Source organism: Haliaeetus leucocephalus, unplaced genomic scaffold (genome assembly GCF_000737465.1).
Source record: "Haliaeetus leucocephalus isolate CR32 unplaced genomic scaffold, Haliaeetus_leucocephalus-4.0 Scaffold450, whole genome shotgun sequence".
Classification (NCBI taxonomy): domain Eukaryota; kingdom Metazoa; phylum Chordata; class Aves; order Accipitriformes; family Accipitridae; genus Haliaeetus; species Haliaeetus leucocephalus.
Genome location: NW_010972886.1, coordinates 16,850,229 through 16,873,111, shown reverse-complemented (window position 1 = coordinate 16,873,111; position 22,883 = coordinate 16,850,229). Strand labels below are relative to the sequence as shown.

General features: G+C 39.3%; 1 protein-coding gene across 4 annotated transcripts in view; it reads left to right on the top strand.

The window, feature by feature from the left end:
- The first annotated feature begins 426 nt into the window (after positions 1-426).
- The window catches only part of VRK2 (vaccinia related kinase 2), a 46,617-nt gene continuing 24,160 nt past the window's right edge, over positions 427-22,883 (top strand). For 3 of the 4 annotated variants that reach the window (XM_010574846.1, XM_010574847.1, XM_010574843.1), the window contains exons 1-7: positions 827-986; positions 1,281-1,421; positions 11,870-11,925; positions 12,449-12,518; positions 13,331-13,418; positions 13,557-13,665; positions 15,073-15,165. In XM_010574846.1, the coding sequence (XP_010573148.1) occupies positions 1,286-1,421; positions 11,870-11,925; positions 12,449-12,518; positions 13,331-13,418; positions 13,557-13,665; positions 15,073-15,165 (552 nt within the window). In that variant the 5' untranslated portion in view covers positions 827-986; positions 1,281-1,285. Of the gene's footprint in view, positions 459-826; positions 987-1,280; positions 1,422-11,869; positions 11,926-12,448; positions 12,519-13,330; positions 13,419-13,556; positions 13,666-15,072; positions 15,166-22,883 lie in introns of those variants that run through there. The other variant, XM_010574845.1, reaches the window with a different exon arrangement.

Genomic DNA, 22,883 nt, shown 5'->3' with positions numbered 1-22,883 from the left:
GCTGGTGGGGTGGGTGGACCCTATTAATAAAGCAAAGATAGCACAAGGTGGTTGCTTGTGATTAGAGGCATGCCCTGTGAGCCTGGGGAATAAAAAAAGCACTCTTGTCCTTTATTCCCAACTTGCAGCCTAGCGGTGGTGATGGGGTGATCCACCCCTGGGTCAGCTGCATCTGTTCTCTCTACCTGCCCGGAGCAATGGCGGCTGACTGACTGTTGCCTCTTCCCACTGTGCTATGGGGCTGCTGGTGGCTACCAACACTTGAGGCAGCGTGAGCCTCTGTCGTCTCACCCGGGGATGAACGCAGGAGGTGTTGCATGCTGGTTTGGGGCAAGTTTCTGTGCGTAGATGTGATCCTTGACCTACACCTGGAAGACCCCGAGGAAAAAATGAAGCAGCCTGGCCAAGGAGTGGCACTGTGACAGCTCCTGAAGTCTGTGCAGCACCCTGAAACCCCTGTGAGTTAAGATTGTTTTTTAAAATTATTATTATTTTTTTAAAACCTCGGGGAACAGTCTCATCAACTACTTCGATATGCACCAAAGCACTTTAAGGAAGAAAAAAAAAAAGTAAATTGCTCACTTGCGAAGTGCGGCTCAAAAAGAGGCAAGGCCGAACCGGCCGGGCTCCTGCAGCGTCTCCGTTCCCCCTGGAGGGACGTGCCGGCGCCTCAGGGGGGAGCGCTGCGCGAGCGCCCGGCGGCCTGAGGGAGGCGCGCGACACCTCCCCCACCACCCCCGCGTCGGGCTCCGCCTCGCTGAGGGGAGCGGGGCTGCTGAGGGAGTCCCGCCCCGCCGCCGGCGAGGCAGGGCGGGCAGAGCCCGCGGCCCGGCCGAAGGCCGTCCGGCCCTCCCCTGTTCCCCGCCCCGGTGTTTGCCGCGGGAAGACGGCGGCCGTCCTCCTCCTCCTCCTGCTGCGGGCGGGTCCTCGCCGCTTGGGCCCGGCTTGCGGGAAGTTCCCAGCTGGGAAGTTCGTAGCTGGCGGAGGTGGGTGTGGGGCGAGCGGGCGGCGGGGCCGAGCGCGGGCCGCTTACTACCCCCGTCCCGTCGGCCGTTGGAGGGGACGCCGCTGCGAGTCGGCCGCCTCGGCCTGCCGCTCAGCTGAAAGGCCCTTTGGCCCTGAGGCGGGGAGGAACCGCCCGGCGCCGCCCTGAGGGGGATCGCCGAGGGCGGCCGCGGAGAGCTGGGCCCCTGCTCGGTGCCTGCTAGCAAAGGGACATTGAGGGATATTGTTTCTTGTAAAAACCCTCAGCTTCTCCTTTAATTTTCCCCTCCCTCAAGGTGCGATGCCGCCTAAGGATCGAGGCAGAGGCAAGCTGCCGGTTCCTCTGCCAAGAGACATGATCCTGAAAGACACGGAAGGAAAAGTCTGGAGGCTGGGCAGTCAGGTTGGCCATGGAGGATTTGGCTTGATCTATTTAGGTAAAATACGCGTGGTGATTAGAAGGGTGACTTCTAAATTTCTTTGTAACTTTCTGACATGAATAAGACAGGATGGGTTTTAAAAGTTACTGTTGTTTACATGCTGGTGGTCATCTGTGTTGAAGTGTGGTCTTCTGACATTTGCAGCGACCTGTTAGGTGTCCTTGTTGTTCAGAAGTGTTGCTGATGGTGCAGTGTGTTCTCCGTGGGTGTCTAGCCCAGTTCAGTGGTTCCTAGTGCGCTTTTCTATGGAGCTTGGGTGGAGTAGGCAAGTTTCTGCTGCTGTCAAAAACTACCGAAGAGCACTGCCAGGCGATGCTCTTCAAACTAATGGTGATGCTTTCGTTAGCCGCCGCTTTGGACTTATGCCAGTCTTATGCTCTGGAGCGCTCTCTGAGTTTCTGGTCATTGGAAATGTTATCTCCTGGCCAAGACTGAATCAGTTTTCATCCAAGAAACATAACAGTAACAATAGTTAGCTGGGTGTTGCCTCCGAATTAAAACCTTTCGCCAGAAGTGGAAATGCTGTTCTTTATTTGCTCTAGCCTAGATACTTTTTTGTATTTTTTTCAGAAGAAGCTGCTGTGTTTCACTCAGCCAGTGTTTTATGAGGAATGAATGGTTCTCAAAAGCAGTTTGTAAAGCATGCTGGGTCACTGAAGAGGACATAATGTATGTAACTATTGCTGGTCTCTATGAAAGAGCAAATCCTGTTTTCAAAGCAATATTACGAGTTTGGGGTTTGTTTTGTTTTTTTTTTTTCTCACGGCAAACAAATACACGCAAACTAACCAACAGTGACTGGTAGAGACTAAATTGAACTTGTATTAAGGCAGCAGTAAAGAATTATCTAGAAGCAGTTTAGTACATCATTCCTGGAACCAAACATGATCTTTTTAAGTTGGAGGTATGTTAACTCTCTATTTGGAGTATTAATGTTGAAAACTTGATAAGCAAGTCACTCCTATACATAAATTGACTTCCTTTTATGCATAAATCAGCTATACCTTTTTTTTTTAAGCTTTTCCTTATTGTGTGTTTCTGCCATGGAAAATACAGTTTTGATTGTTACCTACTGTTGGTTTTTTTTCAGTTGATCTCTTAATGATATTTCCTTCACATTGAGTGATTTGTTGGAAAATAATCTGTTAATGTGCTGTTAAGCAGCATGAGTTTTCCACTTAGTGCGATTTCCAGATTTTTATAATGAGACAAGTTTTCATTAGAACAGGTGTTACATGCCTTCTCAGTTCTTTTGTCTTTAGTAACTCCTTTCGAATATGCAGAGCTGTGCTAGATTCAATGTGGTTTCATGGAGGTGAAGGAGTTGTCCATCAGTGTCAAATTGTAGTATCAGGGACCTACTGTAGAGAGAAAAAGGGCGCATTTTCTATAGAAGGGTTAGCACGTTTGCTCTTTTTGTATTTGGAGACATAAGTGTAGCACTTGCATGCCACTGGCCTCTCGGTGACAGATTGACTGTGATCTTTGTTACATCTGTCTGGCTATCTCATGGTGCTTGTCTGCTTTCAGCTGTTCAGGAACATTTTATATTGCACTGAAGTGTTCTTCCTCTCCCTCTTTTTTTCCTCCTTATGTCCGTTATGGTTAATCACAAAAAACTGAATGGCAACTGAAGACTCATATTTTATTTCATGGTGTGATAGTCCCATATGTGGTCAGATGTTGCTTCTCTAAAGTGGTTGCCCAGTTGTACTGTTCTTCCAGCTATTAATGTGTGGCTGTAAACTGCAGGAGGGTGGACAATTTTACTTGTGCATCTGGACTTAAGTTGCATCTAGGCTTCAGGTTTGAGTGGAGAAACTTTCTAGGGGGGAAAAAAGATAGAAGCTGGCACTTTGTTCCACTGAATGCCTGTGTAAATGAAGCAAAAAGATTTTAGTAACAACCTAAATGCCACTGCTTTTGCTTTTCTGCAGAGTAGACACAGTCACTGAAAAACCTGGAGAAAACTAAGGCAGTGTATATATTTGCAAGTAGTTCAGTGTAACAGAAGTGAATGAGTAAATATCAACAGTTGGTGGGTACATCTACCCGTTATTTAAGTTGAGGATTTGTTTTACTTTGGGCTAGATTTGGTGTGGTCTGCTGCACTGAATTTCTTCACCAAATGCATGGTTGGAGGCTGTCTGAAGGAACTGTTTTGAATGTGTAAGACAAAAAATGTTGTATTCCTGAATCACTTAGAATATAGCTCTGTCATTTGCTGTTGCAGTCAAATCACACTGGACCTTGTGGGTGGTATAGCACGTGGGATTCAGTCAGTTTCATGCAGATTTGATTAGTTTTCTGCCTGAGCACACAGACCACTGAAGTGATTTCATATATTGTGGTGTTTGTTGCAGTTTGGCTCCCACTGAACCGAGGTGGAAAGCAGTCAGTCAATTAGTTGAGAATGAGAATACAATCTGGGACCCTTGGTATTACTACTCTGTTTCTTCATAAGTGACAGCATGGCTAAAGAAATATAGCTGCCACTTCTATAATGGTATTTGTGTTCATTTAATCTCTTCTTTCAGAAGGGGTAGTGAATGTTACATGTAGCACTGAACTGCAGGCTTAGTTCTCCTTGTAGCTCATCCTACAATTAAAAGAGAGAATGGGCAAGATTTATTCCCAAGTATTGACACTGACTGTAGCTTTCTTGTTTAGTCCACCTCTTTATCTCTGATAAGTATTTATATTATGTGAAGTATACCATTCAGTAGCTTTTTGGGGGCTTGATCCTACCAAAGAGTTCAGCTGTCTCTGAGAGTCAAGGGATGTGAAGTAGATGATGAACCTTTGAGGGTACGATATGGATGCTTGGTGCTGAGAGGCACCTTGTTTTTCTGTGGTGTTCAGACTAGTTTTTAGTGCATATACAACAAGATGTGAGAGGACCACTAAACTTTCAGTGAGAAGCTAACCCAGAAAGAGCTGTAGAGAGGTGGGCAAGATAGGAGAGAAGAGACAGATTCGACTGCCTGCCAGGTATGAACAGCACAGCCCTTTTGTAAAAGTAAAGGTTAACTCTGCCGGCTGTATCTTTTAATAAGTATTTTTACAGTAGCAGTGTAAAGATTTTGATGTGCATTGTTATAGCTTAATTTCCCATTAAGGGTACTCCATACTCCATTAATCTGTAACAATGTTCTTGAGAGATTTTACAGTATCTCTGCAAAATATATTTACAAGGGATGCATTCTGTGGAAGGTTCTGTTCACTAGATCAAAGCTGCTGAAAACCATTTACTGATCCTGAGCCCTAGGATGCAAATAGTCTCTTCAGGTGCAGGGCTTCTAAACTTCTAGTTATGTACATGAAAGTTATCACTATCTATAAGTTCTGTCCTGCCTCACAAATGTTTTCCCTGGTTTTGTAATTATTCTTTCTCTTTCCTGTCTGTGCCATGTTATCTGTTTTTTTGTTGACTTGTTCCTTCCCTTGGACTCCCTTTGCATTTTTATCTCAACCAGAGCAAATCCAGCAGCAGAAGGCTTACAAATCCTGATTCCTCCCAATGCTTCTGAAGAGGACAGCTTCCTCTGCTGCCAGAAGCAATAGAAGCCATCTAGAGATGTTCTCTCAAGCATTGCTTTTGTTGTAGCAGAAGCAATATGGATCATAAGCTGGAATTAATCATACTGTTGTATGTTAGAAGTTTTATTTTATTTTATTTTTGTAAATGGGGCTGATTTGCTGTCAGGCATCTCGGACAGAACTGCTACACTTTGATAAGGGGGAGCAGAATAGAGAGCAACTGGGGAAGAATGACATTGGTGATCTCACGGCTAGTTTGTAGCCTTGTGGAGAACAGCAGCAGTACATTGGAAAATTAAGCAAGAGTTGAGGAGGGTGCTACTGAGAGCCTTACATTCTCTCATTTATCTTCCTGATCACAGTCAGTAATTAACACCAGTCTTTATATAAATCATTCTCTAGTTCTGCTGCAAGCACTCTATTAATGCACAATTTGGACTGAAAATTTAAATGCAGAAAGGTCACGCAATGTTTTGTTAAGATTCCACTGTCACAGTGAAATCTGCTGTATACAGCACTGTCTGCTTGAAGGCTTCTTTCTCGTGGAAACTGATGGTTGTGCAAAATATTTATTTTTTTATATATATATTTATATATGCATGTTTGTTAGCGTCTTTTACAATAGAACTTACTACATTGTAAATGTGTTTTAATTGTATTATGTGTGTATATTGTAATGAAACTTTGTAAGTGATAGGTGAAAACTTAGGAGTTTTGAAACCATTTGAAACCTGGCTTTGCAGCAGGTGTTCGTGTGTTGCGGTTTGACTGCTGTTTTTGCGTGTGTTGTTACAATATGGGAAGCTCAGGAAAGTACATACTGATAAAGCTAAAACCGGTGATAATTCTGCCCTACTTGGAGATCTGTCACCAATATAGCCAGTGCACTATCCTTTTCTTTTTTTTCTTTTTTTTTTCCTCCCTCATTTTCCAAGAAGAGGCAAAGAATATCTGCTTCAACAGTAAACAGCGATTGAATGGGTGAGTATTGTCTTTTAATACCAGCAGCACAGGGAGCTCTGCTGCTGGTGGAGGTAGGGAAGAGGTGTGGTTGTGGCCTTTTCTACTTTTAAGCTTGGACTATAGTACACTCTGCCATTGATATTCTGAGGCCTGGTGGTGTGGGAATCAGGCTGAGGTGTGAAAGAAAGGTTGTCTCTATTTCAGAAAGAGTAATTTCCATGGATAATTTGTATAGCTGTGAGCAAGGGTGTACATGTGTCAGGGAAGAGAAGCGTTGATGGAAGCACATTCTGTCACTGTCATAGTGTTCATTCCTTGGTTTGCGTTAGGAAGCCAGCTTTAGCAATTCGTTCTAGAGAAATGAAGTACTTCAGCAGTTGCTTAAACTAACTTCACTGAAAATATTTACTATAGTGCAGCAAATGAATTAAAAATGCAGTAAAAATGATACTGAAAGGTATACATTCAGCATAATTTTTATAAACTCAATAGAAAGAAGAATATTAATAGCAAAACCTTGTAATTAATAGCGCTAGTAGGTAACTGTCTGGTTAGGGATGGATTTTTCTTAACCTTCAGATGTTAAAATGCATTTCAGTAAAGGTCTCATTGTACCTGCAGGTGTGAATCTTAGTGTGAAAATAAATTCTTTGGCAGACAAGCACCACTTCAGGAAAGTCTTTTTATCTAGTCACTAATATTAGACTGTATAGATATAGATAGAGCAAGCAGATTACCTAATTTTTCACCCTGTCTGTAGGCAAACTAAATCATAAATTTAGCCTGATTTTGCTACTCGGGAGTTACTGAGGACTGACACGTGGTACAGCATCGGCCTGCACCATCTGTTAAAGAGGAAATACTCTTCACCTCAATTTGTTCTTGCTGATGGCTGCTTCCTCTTGAATCTTCCTTCTTTCTTCTTTTTTTGGTCCTCCGTAGGCTAGAAGTCTTAACTTCGAAAGCATAAGTCATTTTTACCCAGTAGTCTAAAGCCTGTTATGTTACAAAGTCTGCAGAGATCATTACTATTACACTTTAGCGTTCTGCCACATAATGTATTGGGTGGGGTTTTTTTCCCCCATATGTGTGGACCTGTCATTTGGGAGCTGTTGTCATGCTCTTCATTAGTCCACCTTGTGAGAGTTCTGGTCGGGGACTGAGACCTTGGCATGCAAACTAAAACTAGAAAGTCAAGAGAGCAGGTTTGATTTTTTTGTTGTTGTTGTTCAGGTTGTTTGGTGTTTTTTTTACCTTCAGTGGGGGATGTGTTTCTGAGCAGTGTTCTATGGTAACAGGAAGAGCTTTGGATGAGAGATAGGGCACCTGTTGCTTTATGGAGGGCACTCCCTTCAGCCGTCTTTGGCACCTGGACCCTACTGAAACTGGCATGGTATATTCTGAGTGGGCACCATGTCAGACTAGCAGATGGGCTGGAGCAGAATCTTGCCAGAAAAGAGTTTGTGCATCAAGTTTTAAATATTAGAGGCCTGGACTCCCATCTGAGAGTGCTGTAAGAGCAGACCATGCATAGCTTTTCTGCCTGGGGTTAAAGGATGTGTCATAGCTATTTTAGAGTAATTAACTTTGAAAGTCAAACAGTGGCTTCCATTGCTGTGGAACAGAAAACTTTGGCTCTAGTGAATCAAGATTAAGGTTTCATAGAAAGATGAGTAAGTAGTAGTAGTAGTGAAATTTCCTACCAGTACTGAATGCTCTTAACTTGGAGGTGTTTGCAGTTACCCGCAAAACAGTTTAGCAGTTGAACACAATTTTCTACCAAAACCAGTTTAGTTGGGTCTTGTAGAAGATGGTTTCACAAGCATGGTACAGAGGGCTATGTATCTGTAATCTGTATAATAAAACTCTACATTCATAAAGCTACCTAGAAGAAGAATCTAGAAAAAACCCTATTCATAAACACTGCTCAGAAAAGTCTGTCCAGGAAATGATGATGTATTTTTAAAGTAACAATATGAGCAAAGAAGCAGGTCTTCCTTAGGCTATGGTAAAAACAGACTTCAAGCACTGATTGTTTCAGTTCTTGGGAAATACTGGGTATTGCAAAGGTGGGGGGGGAATGCAATGTGCTTTGTTCGCCTTTAAATATTTGCCTTAGTACCTTCCATGTGTAGGAAGTATTTGAAGTTGTGTGTTAAATAGCAGATGCTACTTTTTATTTATTTGTTTACATTTTGTTTTTAGTAACTATATTCCTGCAACTTGGATTGTTTTTTATTGTTAGATGCTCTGAGTGACACTCCCCCCCCCGTTTGTTAGCCATTGAATTTAACAGCTCTTGGCTTGACTTAAACAGGGTCAGAATTTTTCCAGCTTTTTTTATAGGTAGGCTGTAACTTCGAAGTGTGGTATTTTTGAGGTTAGTTTTTATTTCTGCAGAAAACTAAGCTGACAATATCACTCTTCAGGATTAGTTAACCAATGAAGCAAAGCAAAAATAAAATACTAGCAACCCAAGAACTTCTGAAAATAATTTTATTCATGTTTCCCAAACAAATATATTCTCAAAATATCCAGCAGTGGCAAAGACAACAGCTGTGGACAGGAGCAGGGATGTTTTTCCAAACTGCCAAATCAATGCTGTTTTCTTTTCCACTGTGCAAACTTTGTCAACAAAACTGGTTCTGTGAGAGCCATTGAAAATATTTCACCGTATTCCAAATGTGACTGCCACATATTAACTGCTAAAACTACAACAAGCACGTTTGAACTGGCAAATAGAATTGGCACGTTTCTTTGTCAGACTGCATGCAATTGTGCTGTGTGGCTGTAGGAAATTGCAGTTCGTCCAGAAACACCCTTTTGTTACCATGTCTTATTAACATTTAGAAAGCTACATTAATTAAGGTTGTGGCACTCGGCAACAAAACGGATGAAATTCACAATTAAAGTGGATGATAAGACCATAACTGCTGTGCCTGGGTGAAGCTAGGGAATTCTGGACATGGGTTAATTTGAGGTAAGTTATTTGCTGTGTTGTGTAGGCACAACAGTGGGAAATTATGGCAAAGAATGTGAATCTTCCTGCACTGCTTTATTTCAGAGTGCATTTTAAATTCACATGCTTTTCACTGGCATGGTAGCTACGATTGTGGGATGAAGGGGAGGAAGGGGAAACAGAGCTGTGTCCTTTCCCCTTTGCAAATGTTTTGTGAGACTCATCTTGGCATGAGATAGAAACAGCCACAGCCCCCTACACAGCTTCGTCTTGCACCAGTGTTCCCAGTTAACAATTATGCAGACAATGGTTTTGATTATATGCATACATCAGCGCCCTTCCCCCAAAATGCAAGGAGATTGTGCATCTCTAGTTGGTAAAAACAACATAAACTGTTAGCTGGGAACACTCACACTTGTTATGCTATTTCAAGATATCCTTTGCAAACGTAATCTCACCATATAGTGCTCCTGGTACTCTATGTGTGTACTTATATGCCATCAGAGACCTCCTGCCTATCAGCATTGCTCTCCTGCAGGGTCTCTGCTTACTGTCCTGCAGTCTAGCATTTAACTGATTGTAATATTATAAATAGCCATGTGCTACCACACAGAACGAGGCTAGCACATGGCTAATTACAAGTATACAGTAATTAACTATGAGCTAAACTCACAGGAGAGTATGTGGTGGTGGTCTATGAGGTATGTAATCAGACTGTTTGTTAAACCTTGGGAGCCTTTCCACTCTGTTAAGTAACTATACATAGTAATGAGACAATTTTTTAAAAACCATTTATGTATGTTTATGGACAAAAAATAGCCTGTCTTATTTCTGAGTTGCAGCTAAAGTATTGTTGCCTGATATATGAATAGTTAATTAAAATGATGTAACAAAAGGTATGCATGCAACTTCTGCTTATCTGTATGTATGAGATTAATTGTCTAAGCATTATCTATGTAAGAAGTTCAGAATGTTATTAACTGTGAATGTTATGCCTTGTTTCATGTATGTGCAGTAAAAACAACAATAATACCATTTCTCCTTTTGTGGATTTGAATGTCACTTTACTCATTTTGTGGTGCTTCTGTTCCTGTATGTTGTTGAGCTTTGTCTGACTCTTCTTCCTTCTCACGTTGTAATGATTGCCAGTTAGTTTTGGTTTTATTTTTCTTCAGGATGTTCTTTCAGTGTGACTCCAAAAAGCATCCACACTGGCATAGTGTAAGAACCATGGGGGTTAGGCCCTTTTGCTGGGCTACCTCCCGTTAATTGCTCTTCTTCATTACCCTGACAGCTGTTACTGTCTGTTCCAGATTACCATGAATGAGGCCTCTCTTTATAAAATGTCAAGATGTCTGCAGGGAAGTTAGATCAGACTCTTTCAAATACATTTAAATTTGATACTTCTTTATACCTATCAAAACTCTGTTAAGTAACTTGGTATTAAAATACATTTCCTTATACACAGGTTCTTTTCTGATCTGTGTCAGTAAGGGAGGACATCTAATTCTGTTTGGGTAATGTGATGTTGTTGAATACAATGAAAACACATGGAATGTGTTCCTTTTAAACTAATGTCTTCAGCTATTAACTCATAGTCTACATGTGGCAGAGAAAGATAAAGACTTCAAGCACCTGTGCCTTAATTCCCAGTTCTGTAGAATAATATGGTAAGAACACAGTTTACCAAAATTTCCTTCCTGGTTGTATGATAGTTTTAAATTGTATTCTGAATGTGACTGCTGCCCGTTTGAGTCTACGGATAGTTTGCACCTTACAGAGCTACTGTTTTAGGATATGTTCATTTTATCTTAATGTGTTATTAGCACAGAAGCATTCACATGGGGAAATGTCAAGCAGAAGGTAGTGGGGAGCCTGCAGGTGTTTGGGGTGTGTATGCTGCCAGATTCAACCCAGGTGCTGAATAGAATTGAAGGAAGATGGCAGCTGAAGGAGTCTGTTCATTGTAAAAATATTTTTATGCACTGACCATCAAAAGGTGAAAGCTTGGATGTTTGATTAGGTCCAAGTTTACTTGATTTTTATTATGTGGATAAAACTAGTCTATTTTTGTGTGTGCTGATAGTTGAAGTGCTTCACACCTGGACTGTTGTTGGTATTTGATCATTATAAGAAGTTTGAAAGGGACACTTATCTCCTAGGAACTGTATTCTTTTTATTTTTTTTTCAGTGATGATTCTAAAAGATGATTTAGTCTCATTAAATTTTAATCCCAGTGTAGCTGCATGTAGCTTCAGTAGTATCAGAGAGAACTGATAGTTCTCTCAGGGTCAGAAGAAAATAGGATTGCATTGTCTGTGCAGAGAGGTTCTGTCTCCTGGGCTGTAATTGGCACATGTGGTCAATTATTGTTTTGAAATCTCTACTTGCACTAAGAGGCACAATCCCTCATCTCCCCTTTAGGTAGGTGGTGGCTGTGCTGTCCCTAACTTAGGCCGGTGTCTAAATTATGTCAGAATAGAAATCAAGGTTCTAGGGCCAAATTAATTTGTAATAGAGGAAAGCAGACAATCCTGTCTACAGGCATAATGTAGGTCACAACTTTTAAGCGGGGTCTTTGTCACGACAGTGGATTGACAGCAACCAAATACAGAACTTATCCAATTGACTGGAATGACTTAAACATAGTCTGTTACAATGGAATACCCCATTGTGGTGCAAACGTGCAATAGGGACATCCTGCTTACTCCTTAATTAGCATTGAAGGAGAGAGTTCTGAGAATGTGGGTTAAAATTGCTTCTGTACTTGTTGATTAAAACTTCTGTGTGTGCGTGTTGTTTTCATTTTGTTTTTCTTTGAACTTGGCAAAACTCTGACCTTTAAAAGCAGGAATTCAAACAAAACATTGGATATCTTTGTCATGGGTTTTTTTGGTCACCTTATGCAATGTTAGGTAGGTCTTTGTTTGCAATTACATTTTGTTGCATACAGCTTGATACCCATCTCTTTCTCATTTTGCAGCTTCCCCTCAGACTCATGTTCCTGTAGAAGATGATGCAGTGCATGTAATTAAAGTGGTAATATGTAGATCTCATTTCTATATTGTTAACTTGTATGCGTTTCTTTCTCTTAATTATCTATCCTTATTTTCAACATTGGGTCTGTATTGCATGCTTGTGGCTTTTGTTTTTTTCCCTGTTTTTTTTATATCTTGATATACTTTCCCTGCTTGGGGATATATTTGGCATTTCTGTGACACACAGTATTTCCTTGACTTCATTCTTTCCTTTCCTTGATTACTACCCTCAACAGTTTAGTAAGGAAAAGTAGACTATGAACTTAGACGCACCTGATCTACAGTATTTCTGAAAATAGTGTCTTAAATAATTCCTGAAGGAATCAGAGTTGTTTATGAAAATGTGTTGCGAAACAACTTTTCTTTTTAGCTGCTTATTAAAATTACATTTCAGATGGTATGGTATATGGGAGGTAGGGAAAAAAAGGGATTTCATCCCCTTTGAATTTCTCATACACTTTTCTTTATAAACTGTTGTCTTTCTAATGCATTTTATGATACTAAGTTTGTTTATTTCTCAATAGGAATATCTTGAAAATGGACCCTTATTTTCTGAACTGAAATTTTACCAGAGGGCTGCAAAACAAGAACATAGTAAGTAGTATATCAGTTCTGGTTCAGGTAGATTTAAGGACAAGCTTGGGTTTAACTGCTTCTAATAAGAAGTGTTGCTTTAGAGCTTGATAGCCAACTCATTTCACATGCACTGAACTAATCCTAGTTGGTGCTATAATAATTTTAGATTGCTATAGGTTTCTTTACTTGGATGTCATCCTTGTCCTTTCTGATCAGAAGGGAGAACAGAAACATGCCAAATTTATTATGTGTGCATTTCAGAGTGCACAACGATGAATGGAAAGAGGCCAGCCTTAGAACAGAGGTACTACATGGACTAATTGGTGACCATATTTCTGCTAGTAACTATTTCCATGTGCAGAGCTAAGAGTGTGTGTAATCATCACAGGATTTAGTAGTAATCAAGGCACTTGATTCTGCAGACACTTAAGCATGGATGTGATTTATTCATGGGAACCGTTCTAAAGACTTTAGATGACTTAGATTGCTGGTAGACATAAGCACTTTTGATAGCTTGAAGCATTCTGTATTGAATAGCGTAGAGCTTCTAAAGGAATTATTTCTTCAGCTATTGATAATTGCTTATCTGCCTTCTAAGGGAACAAAGTGTTTGTTAGAACAAAAAACTTGTTTTGCAGAATGTAGAGAACTTCAGAGTAAAGTTGTGGTCTGAATTGTTTGCTACACAGCCTGCCAAATAAGCCTTATTTGTTTCATTGTTTCATTTAAAGTCTTGGCTTGATAGCTAAAACAAAAACAACAAACCCCACACCAAACCTGAAATTCTCTAGCTACCTTTAACCCAATGTTATCTTTTTTTATTATTACAGTAAGAAAATGGATGAATCTCAAAAAAATAAGATGTTTAGGAATTCCAGTGTTTTGGGGATCAGGCTTGGCTGAGTACAAGGGAAAAAGGTAACAAGATGAATTGTAATTAAGCCTCAAATTGACTGAAGATCCATTTTCAACAAAATCGAGATAAGTCCTTTCAATCTGACACAAACTTGCAGTCTTGTCTTAAAGGATTCCTCCCTTTTATGTATTTCCTGATAGCTATAGATTCATGGTCATGGAGAGGCTGGGGGAAGACCTTCAAAGAATCTTTGAAGATTGTGGAAGGAGATTTAAGAAGGAGACTGTTCTGCAACTTGGGGCACGAATGGTATGTATAGAGAGAGAGGAAATTGCTATGTCTCAAACTTGCTGAGTTCAGCTAGAAAATTATCTTTCTAGTGTTGTTCCTTTAGGTAGCTCTTGAGTTTAGAATTAAACATGCGTAAATGCTATGTGTTTTCTTTTTTTTTTTTTTTTTTTTTTTTTAAAAAAAATGAGTATTATGTAGAAAATCGAGACCCCCTGCAGTCTGGAAGTTGGTGGGCTTAAACAGAATTTTTTTTAATAGGTTAAAACATAGACCATACACTTCAAAATGTATGTCTAGACTGAGATGTTAAAGCATATGAGAATAGGCTTACACATGTATTGATTTTTTTTTTCAGTGTCTGAAGGGTATTGTATTAGACATCCATATTTGTCAAAGTTCACAATTGCATGCCTGAATGCAAAATTTTCAGTGTGTTTGCTGAACACACTGATTGTACAGGCCAAGATTAGGCTAGTCTGCAAATACAGTTTTGTTTTCAAATGCTTGTAGACTGGCACATACTAACAGAAGGTTGTATACATGCTCCTTTGTAATATCATTTGTGCTATTACTGAACAGAGGTGCACAGCAAATGGGAGGCAACGGTCTTAAGTTACAGGAAGAGGAACTCTGAGTGTAAAGGAAAAGTTTTTGCAGAAAGAGTGTCTTAGCACTGGAACATGCTTCCCAGAGGCTGTGAAATGTCCATGCTTGGGGACTTTTAAAACTTGACTATTCAATCCTTCGTACAACCTGACCTAACTTACATTAGTCCTGCTTGAAGCAGGGGGTTTAGACGGGAGATCTCCAAAGTTTCCTTCTAACCTAAATAATAGTAATAATTAAAAAAAAAAAAAAGTGAAGGGCCTTTGTAGTCACATAATTGACAAACTTGTAACACTCTTTGTACTCTCCAAAAGCCAAGACTAGATTGTCCTTTGTATGAGTTGCCAAGTGCAAACACGTGCAAGGGGCTGAAGAAGGATGATGATGATGATGCAGGGGGATGGTGACATGAAATGCAAGTCAAATAATAATTGGCAGGATCAAATATAAACTTTCAGGGCTGATTGAGTATGTTCTTTTTAAGAGCTTGTTGTTCTCAACATTTCCTCCAGTGTTTATAAAGTACTAGTATCATTCTTGTTTTGTGACCTTAGAAGCTGATACTCATGGGTAGTTACACAGGGATACCTCATGGCAAAATATGGCTTGTTTATGATTTACCATCAGCTATGTGCCTGGTAGGAGCAGACCCTGTGGACAGAGTGGGTAGTCCTTGTGCTCTAACTCAAAACAAATTTCTCAGCTCGGTCTGTGTAGCCCTTGATTTCACTGTATAAGTGAGAAATATTTGCTGGTAGGGTTAGGGGCAGAGTGGAGAAGATGATGATGTTTTCTTTTCTGTCCTAAATCCTTTCCTAGTTGGATACTTTGGAATATATACATGAAAATGAGTATGTTCATGGTGACATTAAAGCAGCAAATCTACTTTTGGGCTATACCAATCCACATGAGGTAAGCGTGTTTACTTATCTAGGCTGTTAACTCTAATGTGTTTATAACTGTTTAATAGTTTTAAGTTATGTATATTCTGCATTAACAATTCACATGTTAAAAGAAGTTTATGCATGAACATTCACATCCTCTCATGACAAATCTGAGAGTGGCTCTGTGGAGCTTAAGTTCTGAGAAAGAAGCAGGACAAAACTCTGCTTTGTTCTTTTTGTGCTCTGCTGACTGGGGTACTGGTATGGACTGGTAAACTAATCAAGAGAATAAGTTAGAGGACCTAATTGCTGTTCTAGGTCATGCTAGTTTAAGTATATTAGTAGAGTTTAAGGATGTGGCCTGTTGTTTTTTCATTCTTGGGAAGTTCTAGATTTCTAATAATTGTCATGAATTGTGTTTCCATGCCACTAACTCTTACGTCTTGCTCATTGTAGTGGATATAACAGGCCTAAAGCTAGCCTTGAAATTGAAGCGTTTTGGTGAAACATTTTGAAACAAATCTTTTGATCCTGTCATACTCCATATGCTCTTATGATGTCTTTTTTTTCTTCAGTTAATCAAATCTAAGTATGCTTTTTTCTTGGAAAAAAAAAATCATTTAGGAAAAAAGGACATCTCTAACTTCACTTAAATATAATTAGCATAAGCAATACTTGTTTTCTTTCAGTTTTTGTTTTTCTACTGCAGTGATGAAGAAACAGATCTTGCAGAACAGCTCACTGCCATTGGAGGTTGAAGTGTTGAACTATATCTGCATTTTTACAGGTTTCAAGTGAAATGGTTGAGTCAAATTTAACTATTCAGCTTTCTAAAACACATAGTTTGAAAACTATCATGGCTGTTTAAAACAACCATGTTTTTAGACAGTGGTAGCTGCTAGTACATAATCTCAGTTTATGGTGTTTACCAGCCTGCTGAATCCAAAGAAGGAGGCTATTTAGAGGCAAAACGATCTGCTACCCAAACCCATTAGCATAACTCAAATGACTTTTTTTGTCTTGGCTATTGTGTATTTTTATGACGGCAAGATATGCTGCTGTTTTTCACATTTAAGTCATTTTGGAAGTGTCCATTTACAGTAATCATAAAATTTTAAGGCACGTAGCTGACTTTGATCAGCTGCTTTTGAATTGGCCAGGTTGTGGGGTGATTTTCTGATTTGTTTCTCATGTTGCCTGCATGAAGATCATGCTATACTAGTATTTTGTTTTCACAAGTAGTAAATTCATTGACAGATTAGAAATAAGGTATTTGTGAGTTACTGGACAGAGGTTTTAGGTGGAAATATGACTTAAGTTATATTTATTAAATAAAAGAAATCAATAGATATTCCAGTTTAACTAGCTCCTAGCTCAACATGTACAAAGTGTATGTTACTGCTGGGAGGCTTTGTGTAGAATTTTGTTTCAGTAAAATTTCTTTTCCACTGGAATTATTGTATACAACATTTTAAAATTCACATTCTCATTCAGAAGAGCTAAGAGGACAGAATTTCTAATATTTGCTTGATTTGTAAGGTATGAATTAAACTTTCATTTCTGTATGCTTAAGAAAACTTAGAGCTGTTCAGGTATTATTCAGATAAACTTCCCAGTCATGGTCCCCAGAAAATACAGCAAGTGGCCACAGGTCTGCTAATTTCACTGAAGCCGTGATACTATACTGTACCAGTCTACAACCATGTATTGTAAGGTAATGTGTACTATATTTAGCTTACACAGCAGGGCAGATGGTTTAATGGGACTGTTCCTGGTCAAATAAAAAATTATTTTCCAGACACAGCTTGCACAATATCTTGAAGCATGTATGCTCTGTGGCTTGTGGGGCATGAAAAGAAGGAATAATCTCACCAACACCATGGCTAAAACTTTAAAATTGGCAGATCTACATATGCCACTAATTGAATATCCTTCCCCTGGAATTGTTGACTCTGATGTGCTGTCTGCCCCCATACTTCAATAAATGTTCTTTACCTGGGTTAGGAGTAGTACTAGACAATATTGTCACACAGATTCAGGTATTCAGAACTGTACATGTGTACTTGCACAGATGATTTTGCATTTGTCATGTCCTGGCTCTCTGCATGTGTCGTTAATTTGCATGCAATTTTGCCATGAAAGTTGCTTCTTCCTATTCCAAATGCATCCAGTTCCTATGTAAGACTTTGTGATGTTGCGACAGCCTTTTCTACAAATCAAGCTGTCTTTATAACGTGCTGGTGAGCTGAATGTGTTATGTATTTACCAGAACAGTATTTTGGGAAGCTCTGTGGAGCATTGCCATTGACTGACTATGACAACAATATGGAATATCCTGTCCTGTATCCTCTAAACTGTTGTCAGAGATGCTGTATTTTAATTTGGCAATCTTGTACTAACCTTAGATACTTCAGATAAAACCTCAGACACTGTTATTGCTACCAAATCCCTGTGAAGTGTTTTGTCCAACCTACTCTCTGCTAAAATGGTGGATAGCTAGATTGCATTGGTCTTGTTTTTTTTAAAACAGTGGAACTGAGAGGTAAAGCGATCAACCTAATCTCATAAATAGGGAGTGAGAGCATCTAGCCAGTGGCAAACTCAGACTCAGGCATACAAGCTGAGAGACCTGTAGCTCCAGCAGGATTTGGCATAATAAAGCTGTCTGACCAAACAATTTCTGTGGTGAGTTTTTGTTAAGAATTTTATGCTAGTGGGTTCTTGCTCTTTAGGGTCTAGGATTTTAAGAGAAAATAAATTGGAAGTGTTCTCTAATTCTAATTTTTTTTTTAAAGAAACACATAACTAATATCTTAAAAAAAAAAAGTACTTATTCAAAATGTATTTCTGTGTTCTCTTTTGGTGAAGAGACTTAAATCTCTGTTCAAAAAAGTATGTGTACCTTTATAGTCAATTTTGTGTCTTTTTGTCATTTAGTGGCTGTTCGTGTGTACTCTTATGTGCAAATTTGTCACAGATTTCCTGCAGTTCCAAAAAGCCCCATTTTTCTATGTTAGACTTTCTGCTGCTACTCTCTCCTGTAAATTAACCTGGTAAATTTACACCACAGCCAATAAATAGAATAGTCCCCTTTTTTGAAAGAATGTGTGAAATCCATACTGCTGTCCCCTACCTTCTGTGGCAAGACAGAGAAACAAATAAAGTAAAGGTCCTGTCACTCTGTGACCTCCAAATGATGTTTAGAAATGGTTAGAAGATCAGAATCAACGGACCTCAAAGAGCAGCTTGCTGCAGATCTATTCAGTAGAAGGGAGATAGGCCATTCAGTGAGTTACAGGTCAAAAGATCAATTCTCTAGTCAATATGTTTCTGAACATGGACGCAGCACAATGACTGACAATAGGAGTGATGTACTGAGGGAAGTACACAGCCCATGAATCTCAGAGAGGCCTGAAAGAAAACTGGAAGTGATCAGATCTATAAATTACAGAACAAGTGAAGCACTGTCTTCAGTATTGCAGCTAGTTAAAGATAATTTGGTGCATACCAGTAACAGTTTGTATGATAAAGTAGAATAAACATTATTGATATAGACTCTAAAAGAGAAATTCAAATCCATGAAACTCGTTTTAATTGTGATACTATTAAAAAGGACAAGTGGTCACCAAACAAGCTTAAAATCAGAGGTTTTTAATAAATGAAATAAGATTTGGAAGAAGGCCTCTTCAAAACAATTTTCTTGCAGTATTTTCTTCCCTCCCCTCCCCCCATGGATTATACGGGCAGACATGCTGCAGTGTTGCAGACTCAGGTCTGCACGAGAAGTTGCCTATTTGGATTTTTAAGCCATAAATTTTAATTACATTTGCATCTCAGTTCTGATTTTGATTTCAAGCATTTCTTAGACAAGACAGTTACAGAATAAAACTCTCAGACTTGATTATCATAGACAGCCCTAACCAAAAAGGGAAAAAGAATACAAAAATGTTTCAAAATGTTAACTTTTAAGACTGGCTTTCAGTGGACCAGCATAGAAGATACAGAGCTCACACATTGATCATATGGTAAAAACATGCTTGAAAACAATTCCAACTTTAAGCCATTTTTCATTGTGAGATGAATCATTGTCATTCCTGCTCTTTAGTTTAGTATGACAGATGAATTGAAAAAAAGGAAAATCTTTTCTGTTCTCCTTCCTATGTTTTTAGGAGGGATACAGTATGCAGAGATACCATAGAGAAACAGTTGAATTTTAACTCATGGATGCTGGCTATGCCCCTGATCTGAGATGTAGCTTCATGATCAGACAGCCTTAATTTTCATTCATCAGTCCTACTGCTACATTTGGATAGGATTGTTTATACTGGTTTAATTTCTTTTTGTAGTAATGGCCCAAATATGTTGGAGTTCAATTGATTCCAGCATCGGGACTTGCCACTGACAAGTCACAGAAGATTTCTTCCCCTTTCTCCTTTGTTTAACCTGCTTTCCTCCTTCCTTGGCTTCTATTTTGTGAAAGATGCTATTTCTGCCCCAAGTACTATACTTCAGACTTCCTGTCCCAAGATGGACTTCAGTCTAGCTTTAGACTTCTTGTAGTGTGGTGTCCAACTGAAGCTGACAGTGCTGTGGCCATTAGCAACCAATCTGCCTCTTATTAGTAGGTATCTACTTAATTATTTACAGCGCTTTAAGTCTAGTAGTGGAACCACTGGAAAGAAAGTTATGGAGAAAACCACTGTATTGTTATCCTTTCAGTGATAAATCTCCTGCTAGGTGTGCTTCAAGATAAAGAGAATGCCATGAGAATCCAAAGTGCTGGACTTATGACTTCCCAGATCAGTGCAGTTATATATCATAATGTATAGAAGTTGTAAGAATTTTATGTTTAGCAGATATTTAGCACTTCAGATATAAAGCACTGTGAGGGAGTCATGCACAGAAAGGACAAGAGGACTGCCGAATCTATGGCTGGTTGCTTGTGCACATAAATAATTATTTGTGCCTGTGTGGCTGTTCGCTTGAATAAGATGGGCACATTCATGTTTGCATGAAATTAAGTGCAAAGACTTTAGAAATCTGGCTTCTAATCTATAACAAAATCTATTAGTAACAGACTGTGCTAAGCACTGCTGAGTCTAGTGCAGAATGGGATGTGTAAAAAAGAGAAACTTGAACAAAAACAACAGTTAAAATAGCTAAGTGTGTGGGAAGGAGTGTACAGTGTAACACAGCTAAACCCAGCTGTTCGGCTTATGTCCCTGTTGCACCTTCATCATCCATGTTACTATTTCTTGTTTCAAGTGTCTTGTTTATCTTACTCTGCATATGTTTTGTTCTCTTTTTGTTCTTATTTGTTTTGTTGTTCCTAAAAAAAGCACACAGATGAAAAATATTTATGGTATTGAAACACATATTAACCCTGACTTAATTTTTCTCAATATTCTTTAATACTCATCTTCTTTTCCCCCTCCCTATAACCTTATAAAAACCACAACAACCTACCAATTCGTTAACCACCCCTACCCACCATGTTCTGAGCAAATTTGGAAGGGCATGCTGTGTTACATTATAAAAAAGTGACAACTAGCTATAAAGAACTATATATCTTTTTAATGATGAAAGGGTTGTAATGAGAATTGATGAAATGAAGTTAATGTTAATTTAAAATAATGTAGTCGTTCTGATAATGGTTGTGGCAAGGCTGTAACAGTGCATTGCTGGTTTTGTACAAGCTGAAGGGGATTGATATTTGTTGGTGGCCAAGAGGCTTTGCCTTGACAGGCTACCATTGGTTGCATATTTGTGGAAAAAATCTGATGTGACAGTTGTGGAAGCATTAAATGGCTCAGCTAATGACACTCATGACCAACTTCTGGAGCAAACTGTGGTACAATCATAGATGTTGTTGCAATTGCATGTGAGTGGCTTTAAGAAGTAATTGCTTCTTGGTTTCCAGGTCTTGCCACCATCAGTCAAGGCAGGATAACCTAAAGCTGCTTCTCACTTTTAGAGGGGTTTTTCAGTATAAATTTAAACTGCCCTGCTGATACAACTACTGAAAGTATTTTAAGCAAATCTGTTGCTTAAAAATGGATTAAGAGTTACTGTGATTTACCTGTAGGATAACTGGTAACTTTTTTACATAGTTCAAGTTTGACTAGCAAATATTTGTGGCTACTTTCTAGATGCCCTGTTGTTAAGATAGTTTGAGAGACCACCAAGGCTGGGCTGCCATATGGGAGGGTCTATCACATAAGCTAGCTTTCCCAGCCCAAACAGAACCAGAGCTGACAGAGGTGCTTTTCTTGTATTGTTTTTTCTAACAGTTAACATTTCATTTTAATATAAGGCATAACCTGAATTTTTAAAGGTTGAAATCTGTTCTGTATTTCATCTTATTGTATCTGGTCAACTGTACGTGTCAGAAAGCTATAGTCAAGCAAAATCCAGAATGTACCACTTAGCCTGGGAAGAATGCACCTTCTAGCCTACTCTGTCCTTCCCAGCCCACAAAGGATGCAGAAGACTCGCAAAACTTGATATTAGGGTAGTTTAAATTAGTTCTCTCACACTGGCTGTGGGCTCAATTAGGACAGGTACCAAAGCATCAGGAATACGCTGGAGAATGGTTACAGGAGAAAATCAAATCGGTCAACCCAACAAAGTTTATGCCTTGTTCCAGATTTTCTAAACATGCCTACGGTCTTTAATCTTGTATCACAGTTTGTATAGTCTGTCAGGTAAAAAACATCACTGGTAATCTTAAAAGCCATCACCCTGCAGGAAGTGAGTGCTGCATCCCAGCTTACATGCTCCAAATAAGCACAGATCCTGCAGCAGAAACAGTAAAACCAAGAGACCAGCCATCCCAGGATTTGAAGCTGCCTGGAGCACAAACAGGAATCAGTAGTTCAACAGAATGTGCTACAAAATAATGCGTTAAGTTTTCTTGAGGGTTTTTTGTTTGTTTGTTTTTCCTCTACCAGGAGTGACATAATTAAATCATAAGTAAGTGCCAGAAGAGTTTATTTTAGACTTTTATAGGATAAACTGTTTTTTAGCTAAAAAGGAAACAAAACTAAGGTTCGAATAAGAAAAAGTTTTTCTTTATAATATAATATGATTTAGTAGAAATGATCTTTATATGGCTTCAGATGATTTAGCTTTTGCCCAAGAGATCAGTTCCAATGACAATATAATAACAGTCTGTGTTGTTTTTTTTTCTCTTAAGTGAAGGTACCATACTTGGATATTTATAAAAAAAGCAATTACCTAATGTGAGAACTGGTCAATGTAAGGGGCAAAGGCCAGGTGGGAGTGTGAAAATGACAGAGTGAGAAAATAACCTATGGGATATTGTGGGGTGGACAGACTGTGATTAAATTCCAGCTGGTTTCAACAAGTTACTGCTTGTCAGCTGCGCTGCAGTAATTGACCATGTGCATGTATTACGTCTACCCCTGTTGGAGGGTAGAACTTGTTAATCTGAACTTCATAGAGTGGACTTGTGCCCTTAATCTAAATCATGCGAGTGGCAGAATTGACATAGATGCAGCACCACATGCGCTATGCGTATAGTTCTCTACAGAGGCGTAGGAGCCAGATGGCATGTTTGGGTTTGTCTTGACAGCCAGCAGAAGAATGGAAAGTAAAATTCAGCTCTCCTGAGCTGTACTGTTTTCAGCTTCAAATACCATAAAAGTGAGCAAGACTAAGTTTAAAGTCAGTTAATACTTTTACAGTCAAGTCCCAAGAATATGCAAGTGCATCTCCCAGATACGT